Below are 24595 nucleotides of genomic sequence, written 5' to 3' on the forward strand. Positions count from 1 at the left end.
ATACATTCATTTCAGTGAAACCCACACACACCCACTCACCTGCTTTGAAAACCAAACAGCTTACAAAGTTTAATTACTGCCTACATGAAAAATCTTCTCTTCACTGAAATCACAAATTCACAACTAACCGCTATTTAACAAGTGTTAAAGGAAAAGATTGCTGGATTTGACTTTCACAAAAACAAAAAAACAAAAACAAAAGAGAGGATACCAAGTCATACAGCTACTGTTATTGGCAGGAAAATATAGTGTCAGGTCCTGAAATCAAATGAAATGAGTCGCTTCACAATCTGGGTTCAAAATGTGAGTTTTCGTTTCACATTTGTGGTCATGTGGAAAAAATGTTTCCAAAATTCCTCTACGGGGAAAATTGTGGTTCAGATTTGACCGGTTTGTGGTTTGTCCCCCTCACTGGATAAACCACCATGTATGTTGCTGTTTATATTTTCAAACTAGCCATATTTGATTCACCCGTTTTTTATTTCTTGGCCAAACTTCGAGTTACGTTTCGATTCCTGAGTTCTGTGGTTCAACGTCGTCACCAGTCGACGGCCTCTTGTTCGCCTTCGAATTGACTTTTTCCTTTACCTCTCAAATTAAGGGATGGAGCAACACACAACCCAGGTAAGAAGGTAAAGGCTTAAAAAGAAGCGATGTGTCCCAGTCGGCTCAAAAGACAACAGTTTTCAAAGGTCCACGGACATTTCAGTGACTTTAAGTGCCGCACAAATCGGAAAACGTAAATCCAGAATTGCAGGTGGAGAAGTACATTGTGCTGCTTTCCAGAAATGCTGAGTCATGGGTTTTCTCACTGAGCTGAAGGTTTCTCAGCGAACCTGCATCTGTATTCAGTTATGAGTCAGTCCTCATCATTACCTGTCCACAGGCAAACGGCCCGAAACCCCTTTCACCTCTAAAGTCGGTTGGTAATTCACAACTGCCAATTCTCACATTTACAGACGAAAGTGTTTTTTTTGTCATTTTTGATTTTGGCTTTGCTCAGCCTGAACAACCCATCCTGCATTGTTCAGGCTCTCGGATCTGGATTTCTACAGTTGTTTTTGTTCCATGACTGAAACAAAGACAAACAATAAGAATTCACATCCATTCAGACTTCCTGCCCTGGATTGGTCGCAAAAACCGTCTAAGCCTTAAAACCATGTATTTCCAATGTTATTATGAACGCAATACAAAGTAGAGAATAATGACCGATTCAAATGGGGGAACAAAGGCAAATCCAAATCCTCGTGTGGTGAGTATTTGTCACCATCAAATATTCCCCAGTCAGCTGCTGTTGACATTATGACGAGATGAAAGCGATCGGCAGCAAACGCGACTCATCCTCAAAGTGGTCGGCCGCGGAAAAACCAAAGCGTGGAAAATGAAGTGCACAGGGTTCAAACCCCTCCGTGCGCGCCATGAACGACGACATGGCGGCAGACAGCGACGAGGTGTCGTTCAAAGACGGCGACGTCATCATCAACGTGCAGTTCATCAACGAGGGCCGGATGTACGGCACCGTGCAGCGCACCGGCAAGACCGGCATGCTGCCCGCCAACTACGTGGAAGCCATCTGAGAGACAAAGCCCGCCCATCGTCCCTCCAGAGTAGGCGAGACCCATCCGCTATCAACTTGACCAGGGAATAATTGTTGAGTGTATTTTTGATGAACTTCTCTTTTATTTAAAAGTCTTTGAAACTATGTTTAATGCCAGAATATTTTCAAAAACGTTTGAGGGAGAGTCATTTCACTGTTTTGCCAACGGCTTATATTTATATTTTTAGTGTACAAAAAACTCACAGCTTTCATTTTCTCTATACAACCTTATAAACAAGACCAAATATGTACAAATACTTTCAGAACTTTTACAATTGTATTTACAATTATTTACATAAACACTTAGAAAATAATTCCAACTCTTGTCTTCAGGAATAGCTGTCATGCTACACACATCAAATGGTTTTGAGGTTTCTTCGATTTCTGTACATGTTGCGCAGCACTGGACCCTTAACTGACAAGAAGTGGCAAAAATGTCCTCTGACCATTTGGGTCATAAGTTCAACAAGGCAGTTTTCTCTGGATAAACTGCCCTCTTGCCTCTAACTGGCATATGATACCTAATTTCTTTCCAAAACCTGGAGGAAGGAGAGAGGGACGGAGACACTTGTGAGTCCTTTCCCTCGTCTTCTCTCCTCGTCCTCCGTTTTTGCCTCGTTTGGAGAGCCTTCCACCAGCACACGGCGCCCTGTTTCTTCCTCAGGTGGCGAACCGACTCGGGGAAGACGGCCAGCTGGGCCGGGGTGATCTCCTCCAGTTCCACCAGAATGACCTGAGAGGACAGAACTCCATTAGAACCTCTTTGTTGAGGACACTGGGAGACTTTGGTATGAGTAGGAGTTGCTTGTTGGCTGAATTGTGACTTTCTGTGGCTACATTATAAGATCACCTTTAAGGAGCCCTCCAGCAGCGCTCTGTTCAGGGATGCCACACATTCCAGATGCTGCCTTGTGTCCGAAAACGTTTTGTCGTCACCACCAAAACCCAGGCTGCCGTCGCCCTCACTGGTCCTACTTTGGATTTGGTCGACCTCCTCGCCAGTCTTGGTGATGTTGTTGTTGTTGCTGCCGGTGCCGCTCGTGTGCCTCTCTTTGATGAAAGTGGAAGCGGTGTAGAGCAGGAGAACACGACGACTCGCCTGGAGGTTCTCATCCACAGAGTCCACGATGGCTGCAGGAAGACAGAAAGCACAGAGAGGGATGAAAAACCGTGAGGGGAAAGTGTAGAGCAGGATATTCATGTCAACTATCCCAAACCACCCCAGGAGTGACAAGGAAATTAAAATGTTGAAATTATTTTTACAGGCCACTCAGACATTTCAGTCGCTGTTTTTTTTCTCTTTTGACTACAAACCCCACAAGCAAATTATATAAAATGTACGATTTATTCTTAACTCAATGAAAACCGATTTTCTGACAATAAGTTTACCGTACATATGTACATACACAGACTGATTCAACATAAGGCATGGACACCTTAACGGAGCTGTAAAGCAATAAGTTCACTTGAAGTAATAACAGCAAACCCAATATCCATCAATAAAATCAACCAATGGGTTATCGGCGTCAATAAAAATTATACTTTTTTTTGTTAAATAATGACAGCGCAGTACCGTCCCATATACAGTATGTGCAGTAGTTTGTCCCCCTGGACAGAAGTTCAAACTGAATACAGCTTCTTTTTTTTTTTGCAGTTCAAATTGTGGAGGGTGAGTTGGTCCAATGTACACGCCACTTCATACTTTTACCCACATTTGGCCAGTGGCGGGTGCAGAGCGGACCAGCAGGTGGCACTGCTGGTCCGCTTCACTTGGCTTCACTGTTGCCATTTCACTTGGCATCTGGTTTGCCAAGTGAAATGGCAAACCAGATGAGTGGACTTCAGTCTGCTGAGTGAGGACTTGGACGAGCTAAAGGGGAAAATGGGAATGCCGTCCTGTTGGACATTACTGCAGATATATTTCCGCTTAAGATTGCGGAAATATACCGTCATGTACGAAAGAAATAATTTTGTAACATTGTTTCTGCGCAAGATGTAGCCCACCGATGCGTTATTTGAAAGAGCTCTTTTTGCTTGGGAAAGCACCCGTGATTTGTGAGGTTGTTCAAGATGGCGTCTCTAGTGTACGTTGTCGCATATAGACGTATTTAGGGTGTTAAATCAGCAGAAATTATGTTTAAAAGTACATGTCATATCCATGTCTTTGTTATATTGTCTTTTTTTTTTGCCACTCTTCCATAAGTCCCGGACTTACAGCACAGTTTGCCTTCAGACTGGGGTTTCACGCCAGTGCGAAATGAGCTTAAGAAGCTAACTTTCCCACATGGCAGACTCACCTTGCCCCGGCAGGCCGTCACGGCCCGCTATGAACAGTTTGTAGCCACAGGCCTGTTCTAACACTTCAGGCAGCGTCTGCAGGGCGAACTTCTCCACTGCGTCGCTGAACCCGGAGGCGCCAGGATTGGGGTACGCCACATAGGCATCGTACAGCTTCCCATCGAGATCTGGAAATAAATTTGAATTAGTTGCATAAAAAGCTTGCTTTCAGAAAACAGACAAAATTGCACAAAGTCAAACAACGATGGCTCCAGAAAATGAAAAAGAACAACAACAACAACAAAAAAAAAAACATGAATGCACAAATGAAATTTGCAGGGACCTGTCAACCTAAAATGAATGATTCAAATTAAGGGAGGACATGAATGAGAAGAACATGCACACTCCGATCAGAAAAAACCCGCTCCACCTCCTCGGTACAGGGAAACAGCGCCACCTTCTGGTCCGCTCTGCAGCCCGCAACAAAAACACAATTTATTCCTTTTATATTGTGGTAATTATTAGGCATTAAGTTTTTTTTTTTCTTAAAAAAAAAAAACCTGGACAAAGTGAGAAAAAAAGCTATTTTGTGTACTCAATTGTGAGTATGTTTTAGTCAAAATCATGCGAATGTTCCAAGTTACACAGAATATATCAAACAAAGGCCATTTTTAAATTCTTGCTTCAAATCCTTTCCACTTTATTTCCAGTCATGGTGTTGTAATACATATTAGCTCTGCCTCTGATGTTAAGTGGTACCTTTGTTTGTATAAAGGACTGGAAATGCTCTCCTGAAGCTCAGCACAATGTCTATCCTGAAGACGTGGTAGACGGTGACGCTGATGACGAAGAGAACAGTCACTCCACCAAAGACTAATCCGATGGGAAGGATGATGTTCGGATCTGTGGGAACAAGAAATGACAGAGAAAAATCAATTTACATTGGGAATATTGAGTTTTTAGCTATGTAGTTATAAATTTGTTCTGGAAGTTTTCCAATTATTGAATTGAGGAAAAAAAAAAGATTTCCCCAACTAAAATTTTCTCAAAAACAATTGTTTTTTTTTTCTGAAAAATGTTCAAATCTGCTGCGAAATCTCAATATTGATGATGCTGCTCACGTTCTGACTAAAACCAGGAAAATGGAGCACGTCAACCCAGTTCTACAGTCCTAACACTGGCTTCCTAAAGCTCAGAGAGCAGACTTTAAAAAATAATGTTAGTTTATAAATCACTGAATGGCTCAGCGCCACGATGCATTCAAGATCTGCTGCTGTCCATCCAGACACTTCAGGTCTTCTAGTTCTGTTCTGCATCCCCAGAACCAAACATGGAGAAGCAGCATTTAGCTTCAATGCACCACAAATCTGAAACAAACTTCCAGAAAACTGCAAAACAGCCGAAACACTGAGCTCCTTTAAATCAAGACTGGAAACGGACCTGTTTATAGTTGCTTTTGTACCACATTTAATGAACCTTGAACAAACATTTTGATGTGTCATGGCTGCACCAAGAAAAATGCAATGTTTCAGTTGTTGCATTTTGTGTTTTTGTAAAATGAAGCACTTTGAACTGCCTTGTTGCTGAAATTTGATTGGAAGTGATGTAGAAAAACCAGTTTGATTTTCATTGTAAAGAGCACAGAGGCGAACTCTTTGTTTTCCACCTTTAGAAATGCTCAGAGTTGAAGGCAATTACTCTTACTCTTTTTTTCAGTTTTATGGGAATCTGCATGCTTTCATTGCTGCTGAGACGCCATGATTTCCCCAGCGAGGGACAATTAACGTTATTCTCTTGCAAGTCATCAATACAATCTCTGTCATTTTCAGCCGTGACCTATAGGTTCTTGATCACATGACTATTTCTACTGGCGGTTTGCAAAATATACAAATTTTGATACTGCCAAAACCCCCCACTCCCACTTCATCCTCGCGCAAAAAAACTTTTTATCAAAAAGCATGTTTTTATTAAAAATAAATTTAAAAATAGTGTTTTCAATAAGCTAATTTATTTCTATAATTCCAATTTGTGCACAGCTTATGTCATAATGCACAGTGGACCAGATTTCCAAGACTAAACCTGGGGACATTTCTTGCTCAGCGATAAAGAAAAAGCAAATTCATCAAAATAAAATGAAGAAACTGGGACAGTTACAGTTGACGTATTTATTAACATTTAAACATTGAAAATCAAATATAAAAGCAGGAGTGTGTCTCTCCACACAGTAACTACGTTACTTGTAACTTTACTAGTAACTTGAAACTGACGAAAGTAGTAAAAAATGTTTACTGACAAACTGATTTAGATTGTGGCTCAATTAAAATGATGGTAGTTAAAACTTATTAGTATTTTTGTGTCTGTGATCATAGAGCTGATGGACATTTTGTCTCATCTGTCCAAAGGTCTCTGTGGTAAATTCCAGCCTCACTTTGTAATGATTTGCTTTCCTCCTTGGTCATCTCTCATGAAGTTTTTACAGGTGAACTGTAAAGTTCTGGACTCTTAGTAACCATTCATATCATAATTCTCTTGAATTGGTCATTGATTTTCCTCCTGTGGCCACAGCCAGGGAGGCTGGCTCCAGTCCAGGAGCAACTGTAGTCATTTTCTTATTCTGTTAAACCTTAATTTCAGTAAATCTTCATTTATCACTTTTGTCAGTTTCAAGTTGTTTCAGTGACACTGTGGGTTTCTCAGTCTTTAACAGAAGACACCAACAACTTTGTCCACAAGTGAGTGTTGTGCATGAATGGACACGAAAGCGTCCATAAATACACGAGGTGTGTGTGTAACGTTATGTAGTTGATATGTGAGGACACTGTGTGTGTTTGAGGTGAGTGAACTCTGGTCAGGAAGTCCACCGACATGAGCTCATCTCTTCATGTCTGGATCTGAAAACCCTCTTCTGTGTGAAGAGCCATCAGCCTCGTGACCATCAGGAGACATCTGGATAGAATAGGGGCAGACAAGATTATGTGAAAAACTGAGAAACATCACAAGAATATTAGAGAAACACTTAAAATGCAAGATGTTTAATATATTACATATTAAATAATAACATGATTATATTTCATCTTCCTCACTCATTCAGTTTGTCAGAATATTTTCCTCCTGTCAGCTTCTTAGACAGACGCATATCACAATCTCCTCCAAAATCATTAGCATGTATATGACATACTGAAAATGTACAATTTAATAAATGCAATTAGATTAGTTCTCTTTTAGAATTTGTTCATGTTGAGATGAGGAGCTGGATTCTTCCTAGAAAAATCTTAGTATAAATATAAAAAAAATTTTCATCAGCTGATGAAATCTCAAAAATGCCACATTTAGCAAAAAAAAGTTTGAACTAAACGAACAGAAGAGACGATCTCTCCATCCTCATCAGTTTCAGTTAATGCTCTTCTTCAATCAGTTATATTTTCACTGAGTGAGCCAATTTTTGTGAGAATCTTCATATGTATAAAATCATATCTAGCTTTGAAAATACCGCTTAATTCCAATATATTTTCCTCTACAGTGATTTATTTTTGACATTCCTGTTACTAGTTCTCTCCCTCTGGCTAATTCTGTAGCTGCTTATGTGCTCTTGTTTTGTGGTGTTTGTTAATAAAAGCTTAGTTTTATTTTACCGTGAACCAAATCTTTATAACGCCAAAGATTAGCCCAGTTCAAACCAAACACGTTGTTTCACACGTACCATTTCAGATCAGCTCCCCTTCGTAGCTCCCATTTCTGGCAGCGCGGGCTGCTCTTCTTCATTTTTATTGGCGGTTGCCTACGATGCTCTTCTTCTTCTCTGTAACGTTAACGGTAGCACGATCAGCTACCGTAACTGCTGTTGTTGCGCGCAACTCCCTCACTCACGCTTTCTGTTCCCTGCCGAGTCGAGCCGGTGGAAAAGATTGTTACAGCTACCGTAATAACGATCTATAGGAAACTTTTTTTCCCTCTGTCATAAATGCTAAAATCTGGGACTTTTCCGGGGACGGCTTCAGCCAGTGACAGGTCACCAATAAGAGGGACTGTCCCCGGAAATCAGGGACGTCTGGTCACCCTAATGCAGTGGCTTTTCCGGGATTTGCTGTCTGAAATGTGAATGTCGGTGAGAGGAATCGGTTGGTGTGTGTGGTGTGTTGCTCTTGCCGTGTAGCTAGACACACTGCACGTTCGAACCCGATTGAACCAGTTACACTTACGGTGTTTTATCTGCTAGTTTGTGGTCTCTCAGGTTTTGTGAAAGGGCGACGATCGACATGGAGCGTTAACTGGGCAATAAGGAAATGACAAAGGGACGGGTGTGTGGAGAGCACCGGAGTTGAGCCTTTTTCCATCCAGTGTCAACAGAAAGAGAAAACGGCCGGAAGAAACGATAAAGCCGATAAATTAAAAATAGTCGATAACTTTCATTTATTGTGCCATTAATTGATTTATTGTTTATTGCGACAGGCAAAACATCCACGGCTAACTCCGGGAGCCAAGGTAGAAAAGCCTTTTCCCTAGAGTCCAAAAGACTTTCTTTACTCCAAAATGCAGCTTCAGTATGTCCAAAAGAACAACATCAGTGCCATCATTTGCATACTGACAGTCTAGACTCTAGAGGCTGATAATCTCCCCACTGAGCTCCTGGATCATTGTTGAAACTTTGACTTTTACATCAAATCCACATGAATTAAATGACAGAAGCTAACTTTCTCACTGCACCTTTGATTCATTTTGTCCAGCTGTAGACTGTTAGACTCTGTCCAATCAGAGTCGGGTATTGTGTAGTCGGTGCTTTTAACAGTTTTCAGTTAATTGAATCCAAGTCTTTGGAACACAAAATGTCGCTAAAATCGCTCTGTCCTTCTAAAATCTTTCACAAAGTCGTAAAAGTGCATCAAATCGTATCGAATTGTATCAAATTGTTTGCCAAATATTGTGATGTATTGTGATCAGAATATTGTATATTGTACCGTGAGATTATTGTATTGCTAGAGCCCATAATGCCCACAGGCCTTACCTGTTGGTAACAAAGTAAAATATTCATCCGGATAGCCTCGGGAACTGAAAACCCTGCAGGTGTAGTTTATGTAGAAATCCTCCTTCTTCAGTTTGGCGAAGATAAGCAGCCGTTCGAGCCACACACCCTTCGGTTTATCTTGGGTCCACAAACTGTTAAATATATCAAGTCATTGAACGTGTCGCCCTTAAAAGGTGGCATCGTTTTCCCACCAGCAGACGTTGACTGAAATGTACCAACCGCAGATCTGACGTGTAGATGCGTTCAGACGGCCGAGAATCAAACATGACCGTTCTATCAACCAACCAAATGACGTCAACGAACGGTATCCCAACACCGGGCACAAACACCAGACACCGCTTTGTGAACCTTGACCCTAAAAGCAAAAAGGAGAAAATTCTTCAGCTGAGATAAATCACTGATTTATTTGAATTTTGTCTTTTTTTAAATTTGATATTATTTGGCATGTCTTGCTCGGTATGTTGAAGTCTTTAAAGACGAAGGGCAGACCAGTTAAATGAACTGTACTAAACAAATCTGCATGTATTTATGCTTTTGTAAAATAAACTAGATATGTTCGAGAAAACTTTGTGCATCGGATAAGAACGTTGCATGGACGTTTGAAACACAGAAGGCTGTAGTGATTAAAAACTGGAAACATTTCAAACAGGCAGGCATATTTATAAAAGCAAAACATGTTCATTGGGAGACCTCACCTATTGCCTCCTTGATTATTTCTTTTTGCGGCTCATGAACTTGTGGAGCGAGGGAGTAGTTATCTGAAAAGAGAGAAAAAAATAAAGTATGATTTTGTTTAATACTATTTGATCATCTCTTTTGTTTTACCATTTATTTATTTTTTTGCAATTTAATTCTGCCATCCTTGGCATAATGGCGTAATTTAAAAAAATAGAATTGAATGGTAGTGTTGCTACACACTCATGCACAGTAGGTGGCGGTGTGCACATTAAAGTTGCTTCCGATCGCCATAAAAGAGAAGAAGAAGAGAGAACGACATTGGAGGGAAACCTGAACAGAAACGCTCACAAAGTAAACCCAACACCTGAAAAAAGAATCCAAACGAACAGAAAGAATGAACTGGAACAAGGTCATACAAAAGCAAACAAGTCCAAAACCTGTTTTTGAAATATTTAACCGGACACTTCGAAAGTAGGTCATACGAGTCATTTTTGCCATTATGTATAAATATAGTCTGATCTGAACTGACCATTGACCGTTGCTTCGGTGGTCTCCGACACGGTTACCGTCACCCCATCGAGGGTAAAGGTCAGAGTGCAGGTATAATTGCCGTTGTCTTGAGTGTTCACCTTGTAGAAAGCCAGCTTGTTCTTGTCATAGTAGATTTGGCTGCTTGGGTCCTTCGGTATGGGATCACAGCCCTGAGTTGGGTGAACAAAAAAAAACCGATGTTTAACTTTACAGAAGATGCACTCTATAAGGACTCAGTATGATTTAATAACTTAATAATAATAATAATAAAAAGGCTATGATTATCCTCTTTTGAAGGGTGGAGGACAAGTTTTTTATCTCGTTTTGTACTTTGTTCCTAAAGGGACAGGCGTGACTTTCCTGAACTGCGGTTCTATTGAGAGGAAACTGTTGCAGAAAACTCAGCAGCATGAAACCAGATGCAGAAAGTTGAAGTTAGACATATTTAGGAAGGCATTCATCTCATCTTCATAAGAACGGAAGCTTTTTACTCCACCAAGTCTTGTAGAAATTCTCTTGACTGACTGTATAGAAAATGGTTTCACAACAATAATGGAATAATAGAAAACAAGTTGTGGTCCACTGATTTTGCCGGGTTCATGTAGACCAGGCCTATGAAGGATTGTTCGTTACTCACTTTGTACCACATAACAGAGGAGCTGATGCCGTAGCTGTCCAGTTTCTCAACATAATCCCCCAGAAGGCAGTTCACTCTATCAGCCACGCCATTTGTGAGAGTGTCATGTGCTTTCTGTGGCCTTCCACACTCTCCGGCCTCTGGCAGATTTATCACCAGCCTAGTGGACTGCATGTAGCACTGAGAAGGAGTTCTGCATGGAAAGACAATGTAATGAGGTTTGAAGTTCACATTCAGAATGATTACCGTCTCTTTATTCAGTAGAGGAAAGCCCAGATGATGATGATGATGATGATGATAATGTCATGGCTTTGGAAACTTCTGATAGGCTAACATGTTTGAGTTAATTGGATGGTGGCAGAATCGCAGTGTGAAGCGGTTTTTGCTGCAGGAGGGACTGGTGCGCTTCAGAAAGTAGAGGAAAGAACATTATGCAGAAACACTGAAGCAACATCTAAAGACATGAGCCGGGAGGTTAAAGTTTGGTCTTCCAAATGGACAATGACCCTAAGCATAACCAATGTGGTTACAAAATGGCTTAAAGACAACCAAGTCTTTAACCAAGTCTTTGCGGTGTGGCCGTCACAAAGCCTTGATCGCAGTCCTTTGGAGAAGTTGTGGGCAGATCTGGACAGGCCTGACTCAGTTCCTGTCGGGAGGAATGGGCCAGAACTCCAGCAAACTATTGTTAGAAGCTTGTGGAAGGAAACCCAAACAGTTTGACCCAAGTTGTAACTTTCAAAGGCAATGCCACCAAATACTAAGAAAACGTGCGAGAGCTTCTGACTGTGTGGCATTTAGCAAGTAGAAACAATTTTGCTAATAGTAACTAATCTAAAACAAGAGCGATTTTGTTATATTTCACTTCAAACAGTGAGGTAAAAAAAAAAGATGCAAATATCTTCACTTGGTACAGTTAATGTAGAAAGACCCTGCAATGGATATCAGTTTTCTAACAAGTAGTAGCCTAAATAGAAGCCTTCACAAAAGCCTTGGCTTTGTTATTATGACTTTGGCTTCAGACAGTTTCTCACCGCACTACAGCGAAGTATTCCCCATCGTCATCCATGGTGGTGTTGAGGAACCAAAGCGTCTCCTGGAGCACCAGAATCCGACCCGTCTCGTTTCTCATCTCCTGTCCCGTCTTTGTGCTGAACCAGGTGATGTTGAAGGGGACGGCGGTGAAGTCAAAGACGTCCGGAGACAGCAGGGTGCTGTTCAGCATGGCCGCGTCCCCGGGGACAGAGAACACCCGCTCAAACACGAGCTGGTAGTTGGTGCAGTTATCTGCAATGCATGTCACACTATTTATGTCCAGTAGGTGTTCAGATCTCAATTTTCTGTCAGATTTAGCTGCTAAGATTCGCTGTCCCTTCATCAGAAAGCTCATGCTGTGAACTTACACAGCATGACGTCACTTTGGGTGTCCCTGTTAAAGTTCATTTTTAGCTGTCAGGTATGAGTCAAACTTCATCAACTTTAAACGCGCTCGTTTTTGTGAGCAACAGAGCACATGCATCCTTTCTGTCAACTTTATCTGATAGCAATGCTGCAGGTGTTTGATTAGGTGCATATTTTAAAACTGTTCCAGTCAGAGTCCCGACTTTAATCTGATAAATAATATCTGAAGGGATCAAAAGATTATGGTGATGGTAAGGAGACCTTCCAGCCTCAAATATCGATCACCAAAGATAAATTATCAAAATACCAGTGGAGCCCTGCAAAAAGCTCAAACTATTACACTGCTGTAATGGAAATAAAGAGTTTTTCCATATTATTTGAAAAAAATTAATTTTCGAGATTCTTCAATAAAAACGTTGAACTGATCTATCATTTTATTGGCTCTTGTAAGTCGGGTGGGTCATTTTTCTCCACAAGAGGGCAGTAAAATACTTGCACATGACGAGTGGAGGCTGTTGACTAAGCAAAACCATGTGAAATATACTTGTAATTTAATAAGCGACATTGCAAAACAACAGCAACAGAGCAAAAAAATTTTTTTTGTACATCTGTGTCAAGACAGAAAACATAACCAACCTTTTTTCATGAGCTGAGCCTGGGCCAGTCCACCACAGATCCCTGAAATCCAGAGGAACAGCAGAAAGTTTTCCGGCGATGAACTCGGGCCCATTGCTGAAAATAAACGCAAAAACATAAATGACATAAATGACTGTGTCTTATGGATTAGAGCAGCAGTCTGAACATGTTGTGCCACCCGGTGGGTCTCTGACACAAACCTCCAGTGTAAAGATTTTCATAACATGTGTTTCTCTTCCTCTCTCTGCTCCTTCCTTCCCCATTCTCCCACCCCCTGCACCTCAACCACAGATATCGGAGTCACTGCAGAACCTGCTGGAAAACGCTGAGTAATGCTTTCAAAGCGGGAGCACTGAGACGCCATTCTCACTATCTGATGACTAAATGAACCCAAAAACAGAGAGAAAAAAAAAAGAAAAAAGGTGTTGTATTCTGTGCTTAGGATTGTATTTCCTTAAAACCTAAAGAGCTAATGCTGAAGTCAGACAGTCAAAACTAAAAACAAGGATAAATTTAATACCAAGAACGGTTCTTCCTGCTGGGGTTTATCTTCAAGAATGTAATGACTTTTATTTCTCTCCACACCTTCGTTTGATCTCCTCAGCCAAATGAAACTGTGCAAATACACACGAGTTCATGAAGTTTTCATGACCATGCAGAGTGGGAAAGCATTTTAGGAGTAAAATGGCAGAAAATTCTGCTATGTTTTCTACTTAAAGTGTGTTTTGCAGCTGCTAAGCAAGTTAAGTACATTCTGGTTGTTACATTAGTTGTTTTGGCAGGATTTCCTTCCTTTATGATGGCCAGGAAATAACCCATCAACATCTATTTTTGGCAATCTTTTTTAAAAAAATTTAAAAATCTGGATTATGTTGACCCATAGACTTCCTTTCATTCTTTTTCTTTCTTCAGAGAAGTACATTTATGTTTACCTGAATACAATACAATTTATTTGTTCTAAGGTGATGGAGATGAGAATAACTTTTAAGTGGAACATAAAGGCTGTTTTGGAAAATGCGGCCGGTCGAGTGAAGCGTCAGAAACAAGTGTGACTTCCTGTTCCTGCCCAGATTAAACAGCAATACCTCGACATCACGCCGTAGATTATTTACACCTCCACGTTCACACGGAGCGCGTTCAGCTTCAAATAGGAAACGTTTGCGTTTCTGTTTTTGACCGGCTCCAAAGCGACGCCCGTGCTGGTTACCATGGATAGACTTTTTTTTCTTTCTTTCACAGCGCTTCATGCTGCTTGCGCGTCAACAGTTGCGACAGGTGCAGCTTGACCCGCATCTGGAGACAGATGCGGCTTCATCGTCGTTCTCTGGATTCAAAGGAGGAGAAAAAAAAAAAAAAAGAGCAAAGAATCGATATAAAAAATCAAATCGTCGTCGGTTACATGCGTTTCTAACGCCACAGATTTTTCCACGGAGAGCGATTTATTTATTTTTTTCCATCTAACCGCATCTTTCACCAAACGTGTGACTGACTGCAGCGGCAGACAGGAGAGCTTTGCTCTTCCGTTTCCAAAGCAATGACTGGGCTTCAGTTTTGACTAACAGCGATGAATCAGTTGACAAAAGGGGGTTTCAGGTACAATTGTGTGTCTGTATTATGACCGGGCCTTTGGCACTATTTCAACTCTCAACTGTAGTTTCACAACAATATTGCAGAGATCTAATGTTACTGAAAGAGATGTGTGTGATACACGTCCTCCTGATGTTCCTGTTGAATTAAAAGCTAGGAAAGCAAAAAAAAAAAAAAACAACTAAAAACTAAAAAATAAAATCCTTGACCGGCTTGTAACAAGTTGGAATTAAGATCTCCTTTTAAATACAGATTAGATTTGGAGAATTGCATTCTTTTGTTTTTTCTGACCTTTACTTCTGATCATGCTGCATTTGTTGTTCTTTAGACACAGAAGTCCAAATTAATCATGTAATAAACTTATAATGCAGTTGTACATTATAAAACCAGGACGACTAGTGGCTGCAGCAGTAAATGAACAAATATCTAAAATTCAGGTCCTTCTCTTTTGCTGAATGCCACAAAGGCAATAAAATAAAAATGTTTTATTTGTCACTGAAGAGACTTTTAGAAAAAAAACAAACTACTAAAAATAAACGGTTATCAACATACATAAAGCGCACTCCAAAAATAAATTTGCAAGATCCGTGATGCAGCCCGAGAGCTTATAAAGTTGAAATTTACCTGAGATGCTAAGCTTTTTTCCCAAAAAACAGACTGTAAGGGGAGAACATGCAAACTCCACGCTGAAAGCCGTGACCTTCCTGCTGCCAGGCAACAGCTCTACCGGCCGCACCAATAAACCTCACGATTTAACACCAATTTCAGACACGACTCGTCTGGAGCCGACTCGGTTCAAAAAGTCGGACGCTAATTTTCAGCTCCGATGGCGAGTCAAGAGTCATAGATCTCAGTGGAGTAGAAGTCCAGCCAATCTCTGTTCAAGCACCTGGGATTGCTGAATGACTGAGAACCAGCATAACCATCCAGAGTCGTAGAGTCAAAGCATGTTGGATATAGTTTAAATCTGGGACAAGCTTAGACAGAGCAACTGGGGGGTATAACAATGACATATTTTCCTCAGCATTCTAACTTTTTATTGTTATTCGAGGGACTTATTTAATCTTCTGAGAACAAACGAAATAATTCTGAGGGGGAAAAAAAGCCAGAATTCAGAATTTCTGATTTTCCCCCCCCCCCTCAGAATTCAGACTTTTTTTTTATTAGATTTTTTTTACTTAAATCTTCTGAGATCAAAAGTCTGAACTGTGAGAAAACAAGTTACAACTTTCGTTTCCTCTTCCACTGTGTCGGTAACTGGCTGTGGAACAAATCGAAGTTTTGAAAGATTAACAACAACAAAAAAAATTCACTGAAATTCATTTTTAAACTGTAAAGTAGATTTTCTGGACGTTGGGTTAAAATAGAGCCAGGCTTTTTTTAATTTTTTTTTTTATCAGGATCCACTTAATCTCTCAAGCAAACAAAGATAAATGTTACAATCGCTTGTGGAGGCGGCAGAGAGGTTGAGAGAGCAATAAAGTGGTTACTTTGTTTGTCCTTGTCAAAGAAGAACTGGAAAATTCATCTTTATTTCATTGAAGCGATAACACAAAGCTCTCACTGCTTCCCGGACAGACTTTTCTGCTCCCAACAAAACAAACTCATTCATTCTCCGGAGCAAAGCACGCTGTTGGGTAATGGGGCCTCTCGGACGCAGTAGATTTGTGCAACGTGATTTCACGACAGCAAACCGACGGAAAGGTGTTTATTTCTGTTTGCCTTCGGTCAATGGCGAGCAGGACGAGCCGTCCTGCTCAGTCACGCGAACTTTGTCCATCTGTTTGTGGGACGGCCGTTTCAACACTCAGGCACAGGAGGGAACACGGGTCCAAGGTCCCTGATGACATGTCGGGAACCGATAGGCTTGTAAACATGGGACGTCAAGAGCTTTGCAGTCAGCACTGCGTCATGTTCACAAGCTGAGACATCAAATCTGAAGTTAGGAATGAGTTTAGTGTTACTCATAATGCAACAGAGATGTGGTTGATGTGATGTAACGAAGCACTTCAGATTCCAGACAAGTCAGAAGGGAACAAAGAGAAGATGGCAAAGACACAGACTAAATTTTTACTGGCTAATTAAATATGAACGCTGCAAATGCCGGTGGTTTTTGTCTGCGTTTTCTCAGTCATCCCTTTAATTTCTGCAAATTAAAGGGATGACTCTACATTTTTGAACGGAGCTTTTTTTATTTTTACAAGAAGGTAACATGTTGCATGTAGTAGTTACATTTCCTGCGTCTTTGTTCAGTATAAACCCAGATTAGTTGGCTGAGGCTACAGTCTTACTGTCTGAAAACAAATGCAGTTTCATGACAGGTGACAGAAACGCTAATTTATGAACCTTCAAACCGTCATCACGTTTGCATTAGACGGTTATTTGCAAAGAAGCCGATTGGCACACAGAAGTGACGTTGGAGGTGGTGATTGAGGCCAAACATGCAAATCATTTCTACTACGAGTGTCAGACAATAAATTTGTATACAAACCAAAAATGTAGGTGTTTTAAGTTACGTTGCTTTTCTGCCATACAGTTTGTCCCACTGGAAATGCTTCATGCCATGTCTTCATGCCTCCACAGGTATGTTGGCGATGCTCTGCTTCCGACCTCAGTTTCACCTGCAAATCAATTTCTCTGAATGTAACTCTGAATATAAGGTGCAGTAATATGTCTTTTCTTAACATGGTTGCTTGAAAGTTCTTGTGGTTTGCAACGTCGCTCCATTTCCATTCATTTCCTATGGAACTTGCACGATGAGGTGCAATCGCCAAACACCCAACAAAATCTGTGCGTGTGAAATGTCGAGGTCGCACGCGCTGGCTCGCGTCGCGACACGGGAAAAAGATCTAGAAAGGTCAGCTTGGGACAATGAGTTTTTTTGGGTGAGGTTCACATCAGCTAAGTTAGTTCCCATTCCTTATATCACTAGGAAGAAATGGTAAGCAAAAATGTCAAATTTTTGTTAAAGGGAGAATGATTTGATTTCGAATGACATAGGGGAATTGAGGAATTGAAACCTCGATCCTTGGTTCGTGCACTGAGCCTGCAAGGCAAGTCCCAATCTGCTCCGTGGACTGACACGCCCTGGATGAGTGTAGAGCTTCGGCTGCCATTCATCCCTGACCAGAGAGATAACATCTGCTAATACCTGAAATTACTGCAGACGCCTATACAAGAAGGTCAATTCGCTGCCACTCCACCTGCTGTCATGGACTGCCTGAAAGAGAGGAGTTCACCTGTAGCCGCTAATAAAGATGAAGGAGTAAAAATCAAATAAAATGAACAACATATCCATTCCAGTTAGAGGTACTTTTTAGCCAGTGTCATCTAAATTAGACTAAGGTAGCCGGGGCTGCATGTAGTTGTTTTAGTCTCCAACGCGATCCTTCCAGGGTGCCATTCCTGACTTTTGGGAACAGCGTATCCATCCCCGCCCGCCCTTTTTCTTTTTCCTTGCCTGCTCCCTGTAGAATTTGTGTCCTTACCGGCCTGCAGCACCACAACGTCATAAGCCTTGAAAAAGAAACAGACAGTCTTGAGTGGGCTGTTTGATTAACCTCAACAACCTTTCAGCCACCTTGAGGTATCAATAGACAAATTTCTTCAAACTTCTGCAAATCTTTTTTCTTTAAAAAAAAGAAAAGAAAAATGCATTGTTCTTGTAAGAGTTTGAATGTTTGTGAGGTTTTTTGCAACCAGTCACTCGTCCCTTGCAGCAACGAAGGTCCTGAGTGCGATTTGTGGTCTGGGCTATTTCTTGATGGAGTTTGCTTGTGCCTGGGTAGATTCTCTCTGGGTACTTCAGCATCCTGTAAAGCACGACTCGTTGCTATCTAAATTGAGAGAGTCTGCACATGGTTCTCCTGTTTGTCTCAGTTGCCCTAAAGACTGATGAACTGCACAGGGTGTTGCCCAATGACCACTGGAGAAAGGCACTGCCTTGCAAGGACAGCGGGTATAAAAAAATTGATGGATGGATTCATCTTTCCTGTAGGTTATGAAACTGTTTAAAAAAAAGGTCCACTTGCAAGTTTTTGAAATGTTTTTAGTTGGTCTAGAAGTTCCTAAAAGTGAAGAGTTCTCCAATCATCCATTAAGGAGGAAATAGTGGTCAATAGCTGAGGCAGGTTGCCAACTCATTACAAGGCAACACAGACTCTGTACTCACCCTTCCACTGTAAATGGATGAGGGATTATATTTGGTAATATTTACCATGTTTAGGAAGTTTTTATTTCTTGTAAAAATGCTTGATTTCTCTCTTACTGGTAGACAGATATCACACATGCTCCATGAAAATGTTCTTGGTTGTTAAAAATGTCCCCGGTCCCCTCATCTGCCGGTTGCGGTCTGGTGGTGTCGGGTTTGTCGCTTCTGTTCGCATCTTCGAGTTTCTCACATTTGGGTTCGTTTTCTGTTCTGGAAAGTCTTGCGTTCTCAGGATCAGAACTGGACGTGCTTTCTCTTTTGTCAAAGAGCGAGGTCTGAACCCCGTCCTATTTTTAGCCAAGCCTGAGAAAAGATCTCTCAACCAACGATGCAGACTTGGGGTAGAAGGAAGGAGCAGCAAATCTCAGGGGCGTCAAAATAAATCGTTCCAGCGAAAGAAAAAAAAAAAACATAAGAATGAAACGAACTGTAATGACTTTTCAAAGTGTAATTACTGTAATCTCTGTAACTGAGATTAATGTGGGAGGCTGTCAAAATCCATGACTCATTTTGCACTAAAGAAGCAACACAACGGGAGTTCAGCGTGCCACGACAACTGGGGATCAACATAGGGCAAGACGGACGGAGAGAAACATTCTGCAAAGTGAAAGCGCATCTCGTATTCTTGTAGCGTAGATTTTTTTCCTGCTTTGGTTTGTGGTGAGACGCTCTGAGAGATTTCTGGCAGCCTGATTTATCACACCTCTTTCAACAGTAGCTGCGATGCAACAGAACAAAATGCACTGGCAAGGCTGCGTGTTAACAGAGCAAACAGCATCAAGAAGAAACGATGTTCAAGTCAAGATACACTAAGCTCCATGGCTTGGGGGACGGAAGGGGTAGGTGCCAATCTAGACTGGTTTTGACCTCAGCTCAGAGTTTAGACTTACATAAAACCCACTGGCGGTTTACTGAACAACAACTTGACTTGTTCCATGCATAAAGTGGTTAACCATGTCCAAACCAGAAGCAGTGATTGTTGTTAAAAACACATGTAGCTGCAACTGTAGAAATAAATGTAGACAGAAGAGCAAACAGGGAGGACAATAAAATCCCAACGCTGTTAATTAGTAATCCCAAAACCAATCTCGGGTAAGCACAGCATTAAGGTGTTGCATCACCAAGCCTTTCTATACATGCTTTGTGATACATTGCTTAAGAATAGTTACTCTTTCTGCAGTTTCTCCATCTGCGACAGGAAGAGAAAGGAAGTGAGCCTCCTTTTGAAGTTGGACTTAAAAAGCTCTTCAGTCGGATATTCAACACTAAAAGTGTTTTCTTGACGTCCTATTTATACAAATGAGACTACGCGGGCAATATTAGGTGATTCAGTTCCTACAAGAGCATTCAAAAAAATAATAAAAAAATCTAAAATGAAATAAAAAATCTGTACCCTAAGCTCAGAGCAAACATGTAAAGTGCATTGACTCACCTAAGATCAAGCAACGCGCGAGGCGGCGAGAGACACAGGAAGGATTAGAGAGTTTACACGGGATGCCAGAGCAAAGAGAGGAAACCTCACCTCTGACCCTTGCGTGCAAAGTGGAGTCTCCACCATGCAGCTCAGCCGGTTAGTCACTAGCTTGGTTCCACCTCCACGGGACGAAACAACACAAGAGAGAAGGAAGAGTGTGTTTGGATTGCGGCTGGACGCTCTCCGCTCACCTTCCTTTGGCATTTCAGCACACTGACAAAGTCGTTCTGACGCCCATCCCCAGGTGACTAACTGACCGTAAGCTCACCTAGAAACAGCTAAATGATAGCAGCCACTGTGTCATGACTGCAACTGGAAATAATTTCATGGACTCAATAGTTACAACAAAAAAAATAAAATAAAAAATGATGAAAGAGTATTAATTTTTGCAGTATTACTTTTGCACATAAAAATAACTCCCCTCATTATGATCCCTTCAAGTTCCAAAAATTGAAAACTTGCCTTTCAATAATCCAGGCTGAAAATACGACTTCCCATTGTGAATAAATTACGGCTGATAATTTAGAAAGCAAAGAGGACTCACTCACCACAACATTGTTTTCCTCTAATAACATGACACAACCCGAAGTTGAGCAATGAGGACACGCCAGTCGTTATGCCATGGCAACAGAACAAAACCTCTAGCAGAGTCAGCAAACAAACCTTTAAGGTGACTCCCGAGTGTTGTTTGTGAGCATAAACTTTCTCAAAGAAGGACAGCTTTTTATAGAATTGGCTTTCTTTTCCTTGTTTCAATAAACAAAGCTTGCCGACATCCACAAACTTGATTATAAATCAATAAATGTTTATCCTTTGTCTTTATCAGATAAATGACAAATGCATTTTTACTAGTTACATTATTACAGGATGAAATTCTCATTATATTTGTAGTAAAGGAAGACTTTCTGCAGCTTCCATTCACTAGTTTCATAAAACCACTGAATGCTCCACTGATATAAAGAAGCATACCCTCGGCTGCTTGGAGGGACTGGATACAACAATTTAGAGAAAAAATGCTGGTCAGAACTGGAGTCAAAATTTAGTCTTTGTGAATGCAAAAAAAAAAAAAAAAAAAAAAAAAAAAAAAAAAAAAATATATATATATATATATATATATATATATATATATATATGTGTGTGTGTGTTTTCTTCAGAGTCACATTGTGCATCAGAAGCATCATTTTTTTTAGCAGCTATATTCCCAGGCGCTTCTTTCATATTGCTCTGCAGGACTTGCAAAAATGTACATTTACGACGAGAGGAAAAGAGTACGGTTTCCCATAAAACAAACATCTTGCTGTCTCCCAGAAGTGTTTAGGGCCACGGGTTTCCCCATTGGATTACGAACTTCACAGTAGTCATACATTAGCATTTAGTTATGAGTCAGTCTCAATCAGTCACAGCCCACCGCAAAAACGTCACACTGTTCAAAGAAAGCGTGAAACAACTACGACCCACAAAGTGACAGCAAGCAAAAGCCTGGACTTCTTTATTTCCCCCTGTGTCATCTAACAATAAATCTACAGGATTTTTTCCCCCCTCCAGTACACTTTCTTCAGTTCAATAGAAGATTACAACACATCACTACAAACACATTTGAGCAAATAAATAAAATCATCTGGAGAACGCTACACAACATTCAGCAGTGAAAGTACAACCATTTCCATGTGCACAGATTAAAAAAAACAATGCATCATCAACAAAAGTTATTTATTTGGGAACAAATGTGATCCAAATATCCCGACAATATTCTAGAAAGATCTGCCCAGTCTTTATATACGGTCATAAATTAACTCAACTGGTTTTTTTTTCATTCCATCTTTGGAAAAAGTGATATATATATATATATATATATATATATATATATATATATATATATATATATATATATATATATATATATATATATATATATATATATATATGTATATATATATATATATATATATATATATATATATATATATATATATATATATATATATATATATATATATATAAAACGTCTCTGACAGCTGGGATGAACTCCAGATCACCTTTAAAATGACCTTGAACTTTTCCACATTCTGTTTTTTGTTGTTGTCATGAATTCAAAACATAATCGTGCATAATTACCAATCTGAGAATTTACGATTACCTCACTTCGATCAATACTTTGGAGAATTACATTTCACTCAAAGTACATCAGCAAATCCTTCAGTGTAAGCCGATATCAGTTTTGCATATCCAGAAACTCACAATTTTGCTAATTCTTCTTTTCAAAAATATCTCCAGCTTATTTTTGCTCTGCTAAAGAGCGCCTCTGAACGCCGATTTTCAAATCTTGCCTCCAATTTGGGACAGCTTTCTTCTCGACACCCTTTCACAAGATTTGTGTCAAAGTCAAGTTGAAGCTCGCAAACCATGCCGGCCGGACCGCAGCGTTGTTCGGCAGAGCGGCGCAAACCAAGAGAAAGGCATCACTAAGACGGCAAAATAAGAAGCCAGACGGGTGAGTATATGAATAAGAAATCATGAGCCAGGACGCATATTTCAGTGGATAGTCGTGTCTTGGCAGGTCAGCTGCCGTGCTGCGCCGTCTCCACAGTCGGAAGATGGATTGAACCGAGCAATCCATCAACACCCCCAGAGCGTGGGGTGTTGATCTAGAGCCTGACCCTGCTGTAAACTTCACGACCTTCCCCCTGCTGAACTGAAAGAACAAACACGGAGCTTCAGTTCTGATGTGCAATAAAATGAAGCTTCGCAAACTTGCTTTACTTACGTTTGTTTAACATGACAGTTTTATGTATTTAGTTGGATAAACTTTATTTGATTGTAACAAATTAACAGATTTTTTTTCTGTTTACGGTATTTGACGCTGATGTTCGTTAACGAACCTCTAAGGCCTTCATTGAACATCTGTATTTATACTGACACACAGCTGGATGTCTTTTGTTGTTGTTGTTTTTTTTTACTGACAACGTGACTCGTTTTATTCAAGTTTCTTTCAGTCCACATCCATCAAGTGTTTTTTTGTAAAACTGTTTTAAAACTCCTTATTGTTTTTCTCCCACTTTCCCCGTTTGTTTTGGTCCGTCACTTAAAATCTGGTTGAAATGTATCAGATATTTTAGTTGTCGTTCTACAGATCCACATATTTCCATGTACATACTTGCTCTTATTTCTATTTATTTATTTATGTTTATTAATGTAAACATGCAATTGTCACTTCTATTATACATCTCATGTACTATTGCTACATTTGCTAATATGTAACACTGAAAAGCAGCTTGTCAAAAAAGAAAAAAAAAAGAAGCAATTTCCCCATTGGGATCAGTAAATATGTTTTTATGATTTCACCATGTGAAGCACTTTGAACCGCCTTGCTGCTGAAATGTGACGCAAATCAAATTCGATTGACTGTTTGGTTGATCGATCGACCAAATCGCACATTGTGATTTTTCGGATTGTGACGCTGGATCGTGACAAAACGTGTAAACCATTACTGAAGCGTTTGCAGATTGTCCTCAGAGTTTGGATTTTTCTTTTCAAGTGTTTTTCTTTCCTGTTTTATGTTGTGTTTGGAGAAAAAAAACCCTCCACCTCAGTTCATCAGACGTGCTAAATGTCAAGAATGTTGAGTTTTACAAAATAAAAATAAACAAACAAAATAAAAACAAGCAAGCATTGTTGGGGATAAATGTGGTGCTTTGTGAGCAAAGGGGAATCTAACCTCAGATGTGTATTAGCTCCGGAAGCAGTGAACAGATGCAAAGGAACGACCCACCAGGTCGGTTCTGATGTAAGAGGTTCTGACTCCTCGTGCTAATGTCGTTTGAAACGTAGAACTCACCAGCCTGGTGTTACGCTAGTCCCTCTGTAAAGACACTCTCCTCCTCAGGTTCCATAGGAAGCCTCTATAAACATCTTTATAGAGGGAAGAAGAAGAAGAAGAAAAAAAGAAACAGAAAAAAAAGTAAGCTGAGTCGTCGCGTTCTTCCCGGCTCTTACTTCCTCTTCTGTGGAGACTGAAGCAATTTCCTTTTCAGTAATCTTCTGAACGCCAGCAGATGTGCTAACATGTTGAGCAACAGCTGGGAGGAGAGCAGGCAGGCAGGCTGGGATTCCGCTCTTCATGCTTCACGCCGGGCTCTGCTGTCACACGGCAGGCATTACACCTTGTTTTTCTCTCTGTTTTTGTGCGGTTTAACTCATGACACTGCAGCCAGAATCACCGGCGTGTGTCGTTTTCCCAGCCTGCTGGACAAGGAGAACTGCTTTTTCCCAGCGTTTCTGAGAACAGGTCTTGTGCGAAATTCGGTTCCCCTGTGAAAATCTGTTCCCCCTGCGTCGGGAGCGCGCATTACAGCCAGAGAGGCGAAAGAGGCGGATCTGATCATTTTCACGTCGCTTCTGATCGATTTCTCGGTAAAAAAACAACTAATACAACCATGTCAATGTTGTAACACTCAGTTTAATTTGCAGCTGTTGTTTAAAAAAAATTGTAAAATAAATAAATAAACGAGGTCTTCTGACGCTGTTTTGTGTTATTGTAAACACCA

At 40.6% G+C, this 24595-nt stretch overlaps 1 protein-coding gene and 1 pseudogene across 4 annotated transcripts; both read right to left on the minus strand.

Moving 5' to 3' along the window:
- Positions 1 to 24347, minus strand: part of LOC129361160 (interleukin-1 receptor type 1-like) — a 37379-nt pseudogene extending 13032 nt beyond the window's left edge.
- Positions 1701 to 20286, minus strand: LOC129361158 (interleukin-1 receptor type 1-like). Of its 4 annotated transcripts, XM_055031894.1 has the most exons (13): positions 20010 to 20080; positions 16859 to 16988; positions 12781 to 12876; positions 11778 to 12030; positions 10744 to 10936; positions 10105 to 10276; positions 9593 to 9655; positions 9117 to 9252; positions 8877 to 9028; positions 4634 to 4777; positions 3895 to 4062; positions 2448 to 2728; positions 1701 to 2330 (listed from the first exon to the last, which is right to left on the minus strand). In XM_055031894.1, the coding sequence occupies exons 3-13, from the start codon at positions 12872 to 12874 to the stop codon at positions 2052 to 2054; spliced, it is 1935 nt and encodes a 644-aa protein (XP_054887869.1). In that variant the 5' UTR covers positions 12875 to 12876; positions 16859 to 16988; positions 20010 to 20080; the 3' UTR covers positions 1701 to 2051. The 4 variants fall into 4 exon arrangements, with proteins under 4 accessions (XP_054887869.1, XP_054887870.1, XP_054887868.1 ...); XM_055031895.1 differs by lacking the exons at positions 16859 to 16988; positions 20010 to 20080 and adding an exon at positions 20100 to 20286; XM_055031893.1 differs by lacking the exon at positions 16859 to 16988 and having other exon boundaries at positions 20010 to 20093.
- Positions 24348 to 24595: the final 248 nt, after the last annotated feature.

This window comes from Poeciliopsis prolifica, unplaced genomic scaffold (assembly GCF_027474105.1).
Source record: "Poeciliopsis prolifica strain line A6 unplaced genomic scaffold, Auburn_PproV2 SCAFFOLD007, whole genome shotgun sequence".
NCBI classification, from domain to species: domain Eukaryota; kingdom Metazoa; phylum Chordata; class Actinopteri; order Cyprinodontiformes; family Poeciliidae; genus Poeciliopsis; species Poeciliopsis prolifica.

Excerpts from the sequence above, each read along its gene's own strand:
- LOC129361158 (XM_055031895.1), bottom strand. The coding sequence starts at position 12,874 with ATGGGCCCGAGTTCATCGCCGGAAAACTTTCTGCTGTTCCTCTGGATT. Across the intron at positions 9,656-10,104 it reads CACCGAAGCAACGGTCAATG|ATAACTACTCCCTCGCTCCA; the intron begins GTCAGTTCAGAT and ends CTCTCTTTTCAG. Across the intron at positions 9,029-9,116 it reads ATCTACACGTCAGATCTGCG|TTTGTGGACCCAAGATAAAC; the intron begins GTTGGTACATTT and ends TATATTTAACAG.